This window comes from Convolutriloba macropyga, chromosome 4 (genome assembly GCF_964194025.1).
Source record: "Convolutriloba macropyga chromosome 4, txConMacr16.3, whole genome shotgun sequence".
Lineage (NCBI taxonomy): Eukaryota > Metazoa > Xenacoelomorpha > Acoela > Convolutidae > Convolutriloba > Convolutriloba macropyga.
The window spans coordinates 51,806,847-51,822,384 of NC_134471.1; the positions used below are offsets into that span (position 1 = coordinate 51,806,847).

Consider the following 15,538-nt stretch of genomic DNA (forward strand, 5'->3'; position numbering starts at 1 on the left):
CGCAAAATTGAAAGTTGATAACTTGAACTTCACACCAAAACGTTGAAAAAAGAATGAAACTAAGTTAAAATTTTTTTGTTATACGATCAGGTTGTCTATTTGTGATGTTCAACCATCAAGACACTAGCAGAACCACCAGCCAGAATTGAAGCCTCTCTGCTTCAATTGCTTTGAACCCATTTTAAAATTTTCGACAAAAAAATGAATATGTGTATGACACTGAGCGCCAGCCACTAGGAAGCAAAAGGTCGACTCGCAACGCACTCTAATCAAAATATTTTCTCCTCTTTCTTGGTTCTAATTTTGCGACAATTTGAATAATAGAAGGAAGTAACAATGAAACATAATTTCAATTACAGAAGAGTGCAATGCGCTGTTACCGGGAAAAATCCACGCAAAGGGGTTCAAGTCCGACCTGCGTACATCAAAATCTCAATATTTTCAAAATGACGCCACTGTCATTTGTATACGTCATGTTCAGCCATTAGACTTCCTCCATGGTACTAGGAATGCCTGAGTGCGCATGTGTCGAAGGAAGTTTTTAATACAATGAGATCGGGTAATTGGGTTCAACAAGAAGTATTTTTCAGCGTTTTTAAAAGTCAAACACTTTCCTAATTTGTTTGAAACTTCTTTTGAAAATTGTTAAACATAAATTGTATGAATGGTCGTTCTGGCTAGAAATGTTGTGACAGTTCTTATAGTATAATAGGCTGTATCGTTCGCAAACTTATCGTTGACATTTATTTTCCAGGCCATCGGCCAGATGGAGCATACCTTAGGTCAAAACTTTAGCCAGATCATCGGCCAAATAATGTGCAAAAAACAATATTTTATTATTGGTCAGATGGAACACGCGACTGGATTTTTATCCAGACTATGAACCTTATGAACCTGAGTCACGCAGAGCCCTCTTGTGCGCAACCCAAGATATTATGGAAAAGACCGCTTTCGGTTGGGATTTTTGTCCAGACAAACAATGACCTCATTCGTATTAAAGTTGAACAGATTTTTATTGATTACAATTTGCAAGTCTGCATACAGCATAGTCGCAGTAGACTAATATTAATTCTAGAATCAGACAAACATCTTGACTTAAAGCCCTAATGGACCTAAGAAAAATCCATGCTCAACCAATATTGATCTTCGAAGAATAACAAATATTTATCAAAAATCACTTTCAACCGGGCCAAAACTTGTCCAAATGTAAAACACATTCGGTATTGAAGTTCCCATATGTAAGTAGAGTCTTATACACTAAGATATTTAAAGTCCAGCTAGCCTGCGAAACAAAATAGCTTTTTAAATGATTTCATTCGATGCTTAAACATTGTAGAACAAAAGTCTTACGTATGTTTTTGAGGCCTCGTTGCGTTTTTACAATTGAGATATCTGTAATATGTTTTAAAGTTCGTGTCGTTGTTATGTAACGACAGCAACCTGATAACCTACCAAATTGTGTTTTAGGTGAAGAGAACTCTTGCAGGACACTTGACAATGACAAGGAGTACGAAGGCGCCGCTCTCGCTGGAGTCAGAGCGGCTAATCCACGTAAGATTATGCTGGAATATCTATGAAGAATCTTGAAGAATCTTTTAAATAAATAATCCTGAAAATGATTCGTGCAAGAACCTTGCAAGTTTCTCGCACAATTTTGAATTCAAATACACTTCTCCGACAAATAACTAGAGACATCTCGAGCCATCAAAATCCTTTTTTTAGTTCAATTTACCTAATAAACGATGAAAACAAACACCTTCAATCTTTCTCTCAGTTTTTAATCAACCGAATTATTTATAGAAAAACCAACAGCTGGAATTTTTAGTTACTGATCTTATCGGTAACTGAGGATCTTTTTTGTAGTCGTAAAAAAATCCCTTCTATAATTGTTTGCAAGATTTTTGCGCGATTTTGAAATCTTCGAACTCTAGGGATATCCCGGAACGAGGTTGAAGGCTTGATCAGTACTTCTCCAACGAAATTAACGCTTCGGGATAGCTAATCAGTGCTGATCACGTCTTGAGTCAAGTTGCCGCTGAGACTTGGAACGTTTTGAATGATACAGAGCCAAAAAATGTTGATTATAGTAAGAATATCATGTATAATTTCTGCATTTCACAAACAATATCAACATTTTTCCGGAACTTTACCTATTTGGTAATTTTGACGGAGTTATCACTTCGGAGATATCTGCAAACAAGCCATTTCAAATAGTTTCCTGTCTATTTCGTTATTGCAATAACGAAATTGCACAACTATGGAAACATTGCCAAGAGATGGCTTAAGACGTCAAATTTTGGACAGGTCTGGTTGAAGACTTGTCAAGTCTGGGTCAAGATTTGCTCACGACTTGTTAAGACATACGATTGATTCAGAAACTAACATAATCCGATCCCTGATAGATTAATGATCCAAGACTTGCAAAATGACTGGTTCAGTAAGGATTAAGACTTGATTCGGGATATTTAAAGCGTTTAATTTTGACAATATTTTGACAGTATTTCGGGATATTTCGACAATTTACTTTTATAGCAAGCATTAATGGATAGTTTTCCGCGTTAACCTAGTATTCAGCGTTAATAACCAGTTGTTTTTGTTAACGGCCTCAAAAATTACTCACAGCTGTAAATTAGGTATATTGTGGACAAACCGGTTTCGGACGCAACGTTATATTTTTAGAGGATCTGTTCCGTAATCAGCTGCACACACTAAATATGGTAGAGGTAAATTTATCTGAACAATTTTCCCCGAAATTCCCTACCTGCACATTATTCAGGTAAATTACCTGCAATTTTTTGTGATTTTAATGCAGAAATTTACTTGAATTTTTAGGAAATTTTACCTGCACGTTTTTTAGAGTGCAATTATACCGCTTTATTTTTTAAATGGCAAACGCGACTGTAGGTCTGCAGCAGCTCTTTGCCCACTAAGATGGCGGGCAATAAGTCCTAGTTGCTAATAGATTAAAATGGGGCTTCGAATTTTATTGGAATGCCAATAATCAAGGTTGTCGATCGGCATAGATTATTGTATTACATATAACATCAAATCAAATTCATTATTCGATAAGTGCAAATATAGGTCCGCGCAATATATTTGTAGCCTCTGCTCTGCTATCATTGACATGGAAAACTTTACAGTTTTCAACGGTTTGAAATCTGTCCGTAAATTACTTTTTTGCGTTAATTTTTAGTGAACTGTTTTATTCGTTATACTGTAAAATACCGTTGCATTACATGATATTCAGTTAGTGTCAATAAAAAAACGTTCAGTTTTGCTGATCAACAAATTGTTTTGATTCTGTGTGGGTGAAATGTTTGTGAATCAAACGGTCGTGGTCGCCAATTGTCGCATCAAAGTTGCAATGATGCTCTATATCTAACAAAATTGGTTTCGTTGTCTCCAAATTGATTCAATCTGACCAAATACGTTTAAAAAAATGCAAACTCGAATTCTTTATCAGGAAATTTTTTTCTATAAGTTTTTGTAAAAACGACTCTGCAAAAATGTTGCATGACATGCACTTGCGGCTAACTCGGTTGGATAAATTAATGTAGCAAAGCAAGTGATCAAGAACCTATCTTTTTTCTGTTATCCAGCGGACTGTATCATAACAAAAACCTAGCTTTTTTATTCAGCACGGTTGATCGTTAAGTGAGTAAACTGTTTCGCGAATCTCCTATTTTGGGAGATCGCTTGTTAGATACTGTTTCCCAGGAGGATATACGCGTCCCAAGACCGATATTGGTTAGGTGAAATTGAGTCGCGGACGCGGGGTTCAGACCGACACGACCAAAAACAGACTTCAGTCTGTGTTTGCCAGACTGAGCAGACTATTCTCCAGACCGTGGGCCAGAACATTATCTAGACAATTGACCAGACCAAACAGACCACAGACCAAACCATTGTCCAGACAATTGGTTACAGCCAACATAACCTAGGCCAGAGCGTTGCCCACACTAATGGTCAGACTAAAAAGACCCTCGGCCAAACCATCGGCCAGACCCGCACTTAATCGTGTAGAAGCATCCAATAAAAATTCTAATTCATTCAATTCGTAGTTTTGAGCGAGAAATGAATATGAAAATTTGAAAAAAAAATTCACTGAAAAAACCAACCAGTTAAAAAACATTGCAAATTTTGTAAACTAACTTAGCGAAATCGTCTAATCATTTAGCACTATAAGTGTTTGGTTCCCATTGATCGGTTGTTGTTTTCAAAAAGAATCAACGCAATAGACAATTACCCGGGTCGCCACTTCTTAGTTGTCATACAAGGATCATATATGATATCATACAAACCATAACGTATCTCCTAGCACGATCCTTGTATAACTACTAAGAAATCATATATGACTACTAGGAAATCATATATGAACCTTCTATGACTACAAAGAAATCATATATGATCCTAGTATGAATACCAAGAATCATACATCTATTTCTCATAAATTTTTAACCATTTATGTCTGTTAAAAATTTCCTTCGGCAAGGACCCACTCAAGGGATTCCCCGGCATCACTTTGTGATCCGCCAAAAGACCCAAACGTACAATATCATTTGCAAAGTTGGGCACTCAATTTAACAGTAAGTCCAAATGGATAAATAAGTTCTGATATTCTCTGGAGCCAGTTTATACCCATGCTCATTTATTCATGCTCATTTATAAAAAATGTTGAAAAAAAATGCAGATAACCCTCAAATTTGTTTCCTGAATATATTTAGGTTCGAAAGTGATTCTTTTACCCCACTTTTGTATGATCCCTGTATGGTTTCTAGGAAATCATATATGATCCTTGTATGACTACTAAGAAATCATACAAATCATATATGACCTGGTACGGTTACCGGGAATCATATATGACCTTGTATGATTACTAAGATTTTTGTATGATGAGCAACCCGAGTATACAGTTTGCAGAGGACCCGAGCTTCCTCCAGATGTACTTCTGATCCTGTAAACGAGCATTGCCCAAACACACCCAAACGTGTGAATTTAGCAGAGAAAAGAGACCTAAATGCTGATATTGGTTAGACCAAAAAGCCGATGTGCGTATAGATATGTCAAACAGACCAAAATGTGGGTATTCGCCCGACCGAACGAACAAATGTCTGTATTTGCCAGACCAAAGTAGTGGGGTTGATATAGGCCAGAGACAAAATGAGTTCAAAGCTTTTTCCACACCGTTGAGTTAGGTCGGAATGGACCCATGTCTGCGACCCAAGTCATTCACGCACATAGAGGTTCAACAGCAAAAGAAAAGATAGCAGTTCGAGAAAGTTACCCAGAAGGAACTTAAAACTGTAATTTTGCAAGATGGAACCAATTTGATTTTAAAACAAAAACATCGTGATGTTAACGACCTTTTTAATGATTACATTGAATTAGCTGAAGTACTCTCTAACAAATATAAACCCAAATCTCTAGTGCTAATGGAGATCCCACAATCAAGTCATCAATTCACAACTCCATTGCTATTGATTGAACATCTGATTTCAACAAAAAACTTGAATTTTATGCAAACTCCACTAACAACATGAATTTGAAGTTTTTACCCATTCACCAAATGATGATAAAACTATCCCATTACAACTATCTGTTTCACGATTATTTACATTTTAATTACCATCAGGGAGTACCTTTTTTTAAAGAATTCAGTTTTAGGTTACTTTGTTCTCGCATCAAACAATAAAATTGCAAATACTCAACACAATCGCAGTTTAAACCGATCGTTCAATAGAAACAAATTTCAATCATTTCAACGCAAACCCTTCAACCAAACGTATTACTACACCAGAGGAAATAATCATTTTTAGTAATTCGTATAGTAACGCGAGATGATGTATCACTTCTTTTATATCTCAATTTTGTTATCGATGTTTAGGAAAGGATTTTCGCGGAAATGGAGATTCAGTCTCAGTATTTTACTTAGTTTATCTTCACGAACTGCATCTGCATGTGAAGTGGTGTATGACAATTCTCATGAGGTGCCGCATATTGTGTTATACAATAGAACAACTGGAATGCATTTTGATTTCTATTCAATTTCTTTTTTCCGTACATTTAATATTTGTTTTGGCTTAATAGCTAAGGTTTCTACCATGATTCATTGTGGAGATGTGAAACAAAACCCAGGGCCAGTTCTTAAGTATGCTGAATGCCTTAAAACAGTACGTGCGTCTTTTTTAGATAATGTAAAATTGTTCTTGCTCAATTTTAGAAGTATTGTTGGTTAGAACTCCACCTTAAAGCAATAAATGGATGTTATGGAAAAACACAATTTGTGACTCTAACAAAACTTTGCTTAAAATGAAAGATAATATCTATTTTTGGGAAGTAGGCATTGAAAAATTCCAATGTTTCAGAAAAGATAGGAATCTTTCATTACATGACTAAACAAGTGGATGTGGTCTGCTGCTCTATATACCCAGATCATTCAAACCTTAATAATGTACGGTTTCTACCCCAACTTCCAAATCTCATTTCGAAATCATCTGGGTAGACTTTGAATTCACTAAAAAAAGTATTTGGTAAAACTTTCTTACTGTCCAACCAAACACCTTTCTCAAATGTTTCTGTTAGAACTGACTCTGGGAATCGACTGTGCTGCAGCTCGGAACAAACGATTAATTTTTATGGGCGAGTACAAAAATTACTTTTCTGGAAGAACAAAAAAAGGAAAACTAGAAACGCTTTTCCTTCCGTAAGGTTTGGTGTCATGTAAAACAAAAAAGGAGGGACAAGACAGAGTATCAACAAAACTAAATCGATTGATTATATCATCATAGAAAATTTCAAAAAAATTTTTTTTACAGAGAGCATCTTGAATAGTGACCATTATGGAACAGCAGCCTTATTAGAAGAAAAATTGATTATGAAACAAATGAAAATCAAAACAACTTTCTGATAAAAAAGAACTTTTTTTAGGAAAAATTTCAGGAAGATGTTCGGAATTCAGATTGGAATCTTTTCTGGATGTCACAAAATGCTAAAGAAATGCTGTCCAAGTTTTGTATTTTAGTCGAGCAATCAAATAGCGCCTTGAAACCTGAAGGAATGATAAACAAAAAATTTTCCTGGACAAAAAGAAATTCCTAACTGGAAGAAAATTTAACTCAGAAAAAGAAGGTTCCTTGCTAAAAGACTTTTTTGCTCTGAACACAGAAAAAAGTTGCTGGAAATTTGAACAAGAAATTAGGGACAATGAAAAACAACGAATTGTAACAGACACTTTGCGTAACAGCTTCAGTGAGCTTAATACAAACGGTAAAGACATCGCAAACAATTTGAACTTCAAGGTTTCAGTTTTGGGAGAATACTTTGTGAAATAAAAATATTTGACAAAAGATTGTTCTCAGCTGAAACGGAAATGCAAGTTGATTTTTTTTAAAAATGTTACTTGTAAAGAAGTTCATGATTTGATCGAATGTTTGAATGTTAACAAACCTTCGTGTCCTTCAAGAATTCCCGCACGTGCGTTGAAAGATGCCCAATGGGACCTATCGTAGCCTCTCTGTTTTCTGATAAACGATTTTATTTCTGAGGTTTCGTTTCCAATTGACCTCAAAAAAGTTTTGGTTCCACCTCTTTATAAAAATGGAAACACAGAAGATCTCACTAACTATCGTTCAATAACCGTAACGGGCGCACTGGCAAAAACGTTTGAGCAAGTTGTAAGGAAACAAATTAAAGACTATTTGTTCTCAAGCAACGTGCTGTCACCTAAACAATTTGAAAAAAGGACAAAAATGTCCACAACCGATGCCATACTAAAATGTACGGAATATGTATGAACGGAAATGGATAAAAGAGACTGTTTTTGGAGCATTCCGTGATGTCTCAAAAGCATTTGACTCAATCTCACACAAAACAATAATAGAAAAATTGAATTGTTTAGGATTTGATGCAACATCCACACAATCGATTAGATCCTATTTGAAAGACAGAGCTCAAAAAGTGGTTTTCTCAGAGAATCAGTCCGACTGGATTTCACTAAACTGAGGAGTGTCACAAAGCAGAGTGTTAGAGACATTATTACTAAACATTTATGTGAATGACTTTTCATAGAGCTACTGATATTGACAATTGTCAAGTAATCCAGTACGCCGATTAAACTTTCCTCAATCGTTCTCACAATAATGAAAAAAACCAGAAGTTATTTGGAATAAAATATTGAAGAACTTTTTACTACTTCCAATCACATCAATTAATGATGAACCATAAGAACACATAACAAAAAGCTTCATCATCATGTTTGCTCCATCACAAAAAACACGAACTTCATCATATCTCAATGTTAACGGTGTGAACCTAGAAGAATATCTAGGTCACTCCTATGGAGTATATCAAGGTCGTTGGTAAGATATCTAGGAATAATATTCGACAACAAATTAAAATTTAGTGAAGAGTTAAAAGAATACTATCTAGAATGACGTGCAGCAACGAAATCTTGAAAAATTTAAGGAAGTGTTTTCCTGTAAAAACTAGAGTAACACTATTGAACCCGCAGCTTGTTTTAAGTCACGCTCAATTCTCATCTCTTATGCTCATTGGTACCATAAAAAATCTCAGGATAACTTTAGAAACACAACTTAATTGGGGAACAACAATGTGTTTCTAAAGAAAAAAGTATGATCACTCGACTGATTTAAAAAACATATATAAGGATGCCTGTTGTGTTCCTTCTCAAATATTGATGCATGGTATTTTTCTTGAAGTATGTTTGAAAATATTTACCAGTTCTTAGCATAAGTAATGAATTGCAAACCTCCAAGCGCAAGCAGAATGCGAGAACAGGAAAAATTTATCCGACCATGAAAAGTTATTCGGAATTCTTCGATAAATTGTTGCAATCCATGAAACTGTAAAATTAAGTGCCATGTAAACAAAGACAAAAATTCGTTAAGGTTAAAAACATCAAAGGTTTTCTGAAAGAATTCTATTTCAAGGAATGTCTGAAGAACCCAGATGCATTTAATACAGAGATTTTTTGAGGAACCTTTTCTAATTTTCCATTGTTTTTATTTTCTCAGTATGCAATTTATTTTTTTAATATTCTAAACGTTGTCAAATAGATTTATATTGTTTTATGTATTTTAAGATTTGTGCATAGCAATTTTGTTGGCACTTTTATGGCGTGGAACATTTTGGAATTCAATGTTTTCGTTTTTTTTGACCTCTTGAAAAACGTTCTGTATTCTTTCCTCTTTATCAGTTTGCTTCCCATCCGCTGAATTAAGTTCTTGCAAAATTTGAATGTGAGATGACTGACATTCTGTTTCACAAAATGGAAATATCACACGTGAATAAATTGTTCAATTTCCTATAACAAGAGTATAAAATTATTTATCCCAGGGCTGGGGAAGGGCGAATAATTTGTATACCAGTAGTTTTTCTCATTTCTAGAGCCTGGCTTCCAACTGGAAACAGAGGTATCGAGCCGGAGGTGTGTTGAATTTTTATACAACAAGTATGGCCATAGTCTCGTGGGGTACACTACCAGTATTATTAGTGAAACTCACTTCCAATGTGATCCCTGGCTCACAAGCGACTCCTTCGAATTCGTGGAGGTTAGTTTTTACCCAAGTCTCTGGATTCAAAACTATTCATAGATCCACACTGGAATTGGTAAAAAATAATTAATGATTCGCGTCAATATAGAAGAACATCAAACAATTCTGTCGATTATTAGTAAAAATCACATCAAATCAATCATTATTGCTTTTTGCGCCAATTGTACTTTGATACATATATCTCTTCAAAGCCATAGGACTAAATTGTGACTGTTAAATATCAGCACTAGATAAAATATAATTGAATTTGTTAGGACAAATAAACCTTAACGCAATCACCACAAAAAACAGACCCCAATTTTCCAGCAAGTGTTTGAAAGAAAGGGAGACGGTAGAAACGCCAGACATAAAAACCACAAGATTAGAGAATTATACGGAGAGAAAATTCTATGAACAGTTTTCTATCACTTAGCGTAAATGTGAATCAGTTATGGGTGGATGCCTATACCATTCAATTGCCCAATTCATTGATCAAAAGTGTTCGATATGAAAGAGAGATCTGATATTAATTGTGTTTCAGGGATATACGACTTGTTTGTTCCGTAAGTACACAAAAAAAGCACAAAGTTGGTAGTAACGTGAAAGCTATTTTCATATTACCAGTGTGGCTTGCTTCAAGTTTGTTCACTCATCTCGTATCACGTATCACAGCACAAGTCAAGACCATTTATTCATTTGGAGGTTGGTAACTTTATACTAGCCAATCTCGGGTCGAGGTTGGGCGGTGAATTTTCGTTAAAAATTCGGTGAAATGCGGTGAAAAAAAATTTCATCGCGTATTTCTTACATCTTTTTGCGGTGAATGCGGTGAATCGCGGTGAATTATTTACTTTCACCGCGTTCTCAGTATTCTTACAAAAAAGAAGATTCCTTACACGGGTTTGCACCTCTTACCTCTTGCATGACGTTAACTGCTTATCCCACTGCGCCAACTGTCATGTAAAAGTAACCGCATTCACCGCATTTCTTACAAAAATTCATCCAAAAACCTCGACCCTGGTTCTTTTTCTGCTGGTTGGCCGATTGGTTACTTTCACGGAGAGATACAAAAGTGGTATCACAGGTAAGCCCTTGAGAAATTGAACCATAGTTGAGTTTGATTTTGACAATTTTTAATAGTTGTTCCGACCCCACTTGTGGGGGCAGGAACTATATAAAGGGTTTTTTTTTTGTTCAGTCAATTTTGGCCGATCGATTTATTCATCGTACAGAATTGTGAGTGGTGTCATTAAAAAGCTCAACCAGTGTAGAATTCAAAATTAAAAAGGGTTTTTTGAATTTTTTTTTCTTCGAGGAGTTATCGAGGTTTAAAGTTTCATGTGAACACGGGATATTTGGTTCACTTTTGTCCACTTTTACCGTAATTTTTTTTCGACTTAACATTTTTCTATGAACGTTTCATTTCAAAATCGCATTCCACGCCACACAATTAATCATTTTTGTGTTCCTAATATACGAAAGGCGGTAAAAAGACTGGTTCTGGTCTCATAGGGAAGTGTACTATCAAAAAAATTCGAATTCTATTTGAGAGCTTTTTTACGAAAAATTTGCTTTTTTTATTTTTCAGGTCACCTAGGGACTAGTCACTTTTCATATCGAGGTTCCATTAAAGACAAACCTCATTTATAATTGGAAGAAGCCCAATGAACAAAAAAAATTGTTCGTTTTCAAGGCACCTCAAGGAACCGCTCATGTTTTTTTTGGATTCGACTATCAGTTTTCGTAATTTTAAATGAAATTTCGATTTTTGTTGAGGGCTTACTAAATTTTTGGAGTCAATTGTCACAAAATTGTTGATTAGAAGTGCAAAAGGGTTGTAATGAGCTTCAAGGGAACCTATCTAGTGCTTTGAGTGGACAGCTAATGGCTGTGAAGACTTTGAAAAAAAAATTTCGAAAATTTTTTTAAATATTAACCAATCATAAACCTTTTTTCGTGAACTGTAAGACAATCTCAGTTATTACAGGAAGCCTTTCTTTCCTACTGCAACCAAATTGAATCTCGTTAGCTGCTTTTTCTTCTAAATATTGGTTATATGACTTCAATACCACAAGATTTCAATTTTTTTATTTTTTGGACATTTCGTACTATTGGTTCCTTTTGAAATCGTATCACGTTACCCTAATATTGATGGCTCCCATTGGCTTAAAGAAGTCGTTCATTGGATCAAAGAAAAAGTTTCCAGAGAAAGACTTATTGATTAAATGGCTTCGACGCTTTCTTCTCGGACTTTTCTACATTTTTTTTGTTATTGCCTGTATTTGTTGTTGTTTTCACAGTCATAAGACTTATTGTGATGTCTTATTGACTACCTATGCATAACAAACATCGTTGCACTCACATCGAGGCTTAACTTAGTTTAATTATTGACTTCCGTTGAAAGCTATTGAATTTAACGGCTGTTAAGACTTCAAAAATATATTTTTTTGAAATTTCTTTGAACATAAATCAATCTTAAGCCTATTTTCGTGAACTGTTAGTCAGTCTCAATAATGACAGAACCACTTTTATTTTTATTTCATAAAAAATTTGTCTAATTAGCTGTTTTATTATCTAACTATAGGTTTTTTGACTTCGATGCATGAGTTTTCGTAGTTTTTTTTTGAAATTTTGATTTCTTTTCGTAATATTGCTAGGATTGTTAGTTCCCATTGGCTTTGAGAAGACGTTCAATTGATTGCTTTAAAAAATATATTTGACCTATGAAAGACAAGCATCTTTTTCGTCATTTTGAAAAATATTTTAGCGTATTTAATGGCTTCCGTTGGCAGCTTTTGAATTTTATGGTGTTGACACTAGGTGGTTTTCTTGGTTTTGATATATTTGTTCATTTTTGTTGTTTTTAAAGTCATTTTAAATTCCATTGCTGTTAAATTTTAATTGAAAAAAGAAAATTTTTTTCTGGAAACTTCATTCTCTAACGGGTTCGACACTTTTCTCGCTTTATTTTTTTTCAATTTGCTTTTTTGCCTTTGTTTTTGTTCTTTAGGTAGCCGTAAAATGCTAACCGGTCTCAAAAACTTGTAATTGAGGAAAGGATGAATGATTTTAACCGAAGTAGTCAGTTTATAGCAAGTAGTCTCAAAGTTTATGATATTATACATTTTCAAATTTTTTTTTAAGAGTTCTTTTTGTCAAATTATTCGCATCATTGAGAGGTCCCATCCACTTGAATTTCACAAATAAACATTTTAACTGATTACATGTCGTAATTGATGTTTTGTTTGTTGGACAAAATGCGTTTTCATAAAAAGTTTTGTGAGTGTTGTATTTGTGTTCCTTTTTCTCTTCTGTTTGCACATTTGGGCAATAACAGATCCCGTTGATTTGCAAATGTGGCCCAAAATGAACTTATTTATTTTTTCGGCATAATTTTTGCTGAATTAGTATAAATAAAAACTGACATAAAAATGCATAATATTCTGATAATAGCTAATGATTTTAATGGCTTCAATACTTTGTTTTTTCGCAAATTGTTTGTAATTTTTTCAGATTTTTTGCATCTTTATTCCGTTCCGATGGCTTAGTCTAACCAATAACAGGTCCCATTGGATTCATATTGACTCTTTAGAAAATTTATAAAGATTTATTTCGTTATAAGCTAAAGACTTTTCAGACTTCTGAATTTATTTGCTTTAAAAAATGTTGTTTGATTTTTTAATTTAACCTCATTTTTTCGGTCACCTAGTCTCATTAAAGAAAACATCCGTCTGCTGTATTGTTAGGAAAAACTAAATTTGTGCAATTAAGGTTTTATCTGATTGCATTTTGATGTTGTTACAAGGTGCTTTTAAATTTAGATATTGAGTTTTTGCCGTGAAAATTTTGTTTTTGCTTATTTGTTGTTTTTTCTCGTACTCTTTTAATAGCAGATCTCGTAAGCGCTGTAATGAGGCATGGTATTATGTAATTCAATTAGTAGTTAGGTTTTGAAACCTAGGTTTTTTGATATCTCAATTAAGTTAAAATTGTAGATGAGCTCGGGTCGGAGCTCATCCTTGTTGAGGATATATCGTGGTTTAAAATGTTCGGAAAAATTTTACTTTCTGCTTTTCACGCCTCAAACTAGTCTATGTACACTGCAATAAGTACTGCTAGACAGACAAAAAGTTAACTATTTAGGATCTCCACTAATATAATCAACATTTTGCATCTAAGGTACAGCTATGATGGAATAAGAAGATTTAAATACTCGTTAGACATCCCGCAAAAACGTGAACAAAAATAGAGCAGAAAAGTTTTGTTGAAAAAGCATTAATTATATTCTAACAGATTTTTTAAAACGCTCTGTGTGTGTGTGATCAACTTACGTTTCATGTTTTATAAATCGGAAATTGCTTTTACATTAATGATGTTCCAAAATAAGAGATCGTGGTTACAGACATCACGAGAGCTGCGCTTTTCCTTGTTATGTCACTCACGGCCTGTCGATCTGTGCAAAGACATAGGAGTTGTGTTATTACACATTTTACAGAAGCAAAGCCCAACCTCGGAGACAAACTTTTGATTTTTCGGAGAAAAATTAAGAAAGCATTTTTTGAAAGCATTTTTTGAAAGCATTTTTTGAAAGACCGCTGATATTTTATCGATTATAATTTTCTCAATCTTTCCTAGTCTTTGCTGCATTTTTAGTTTTCATATATATATATATATATATATATATATATATAAATATATATAAATTTGCGAAAAATCAACATTTTTTATCAACACTTTCAGAAATTTTTGCTAAAAATTGGCACAATTTTGCTCACATAAAATAAGTTGAAGAGCGTAGTTGATTTGTTTGATTGGAGTTTATTTGGCTAAAAATTTTGATAATATTTCAAAAATTTAGATTATTTTCATAAAAAATTGCACAAAATTTGCTTTTTTGGTCCACTTTGTTCAAGTTTGCCAAAAGTGGAGACCTAGAAACCGCTAATAAAATCTCTTTAAACCTCAAAAGAGAGCTGGTAGAAACTCGGCGCCCTATAAAAGTATTCTGGAATCGAAACTTCGCCGTGTTTAACAAATTCAAATCGAAAATTATACAAAATGCATCATTGTTTTTTATATGAAGTATATCAATCAACAATTGATCTAATTGGCAAACGATTGAATCTTTTGGGCAGGTTTTGTGCGCTCGGTAAGCTCAGTGATAGGTTTGATATTATCATGGATTCCTACAGTAAGTTATTTTGTTAAATTTCACTTGGGCGCTGCCTATCTTTTTCGAAAAGTTTTGCCTATATTGCTTTTAATGCTAATTACTGACAAAACGTTTTATTCAAGGCTTCATTAATGTGAGCTCCCATTTACTTCAAAGTGTGGCCAAATGTAGTTATAGTTTGTTTTCAGAGAACATTTTGGTTTTTTCAGCTTTGAAGAAGATTTTTAGTAGACTTTAACGAAAATACTGTTTTTGCTTTCATTTGTTATTCATTTTGCATTCTGATTACTTACCCTAACCATTCAAAGGTCCAATTGGCTCCTTCAAGAGGCGTAGGTGAAACTGTTCAATGCATGCGTTTGTTAACTAAGGTCTCTTATGTCAGTGAAAGTAATTTTTATGAACAGTTCTTCCATTCTTCCCAAGAGACATTAATATTTAAAAATAAAGGTCGTAAATCAAAGACAAATGTCAAAAAGTTTTGGGTGATTAAATTGACCTCTAGAATAAAGATAAAGCAACAACAATTCATACAAATGATGACCAACCTAAAAATCCAGGTAAGAAGTATTTGTACTTTTTATATGTTTTTTAATTGATGGGTCTCAACTTTATTGCATTCGAATTCAAATTACACAGATTTTCTATATATATATATATATATATATAAAAATTTATTCATATATATAAATATATATATATATATATATATATATATATATATATATATATATATTTATATATATATACATATATATATATATATATATATATATAAATATATATAAATACACAAATATAAATAAATATATAT

The 15,538-nt window shown here is 33.7% G+C and overlaps 1 protein-coding gene across 1 annotated transcript in view; it reads left to right on the forward strand.

Moving 5' to 3' along the window:
* Positions 1-15,538, forward strand: part of LOC142338094 (uncharacterized) — a 166,899-nt gene that overhangs the window by 146,313 nt on the left and 5,048 nt on the right. Inside the window, exons 10-12 of the mRNA XM_075387726.1 lie at positions 1,468-1,551; positions 9,406-9,569; positions 10,093-10,114. Coding sequence (XP_075243841.1) covers positions 1,468-1,551; positions 9,406-9,569; positions 10,093-10,114 — 270 coding nt within the window. The remainder of the gene's footprint in view (positions 1-1,467; positions 1,552-9,405; positions 9,570-10,092; positions 10,115-15,538) is intronic.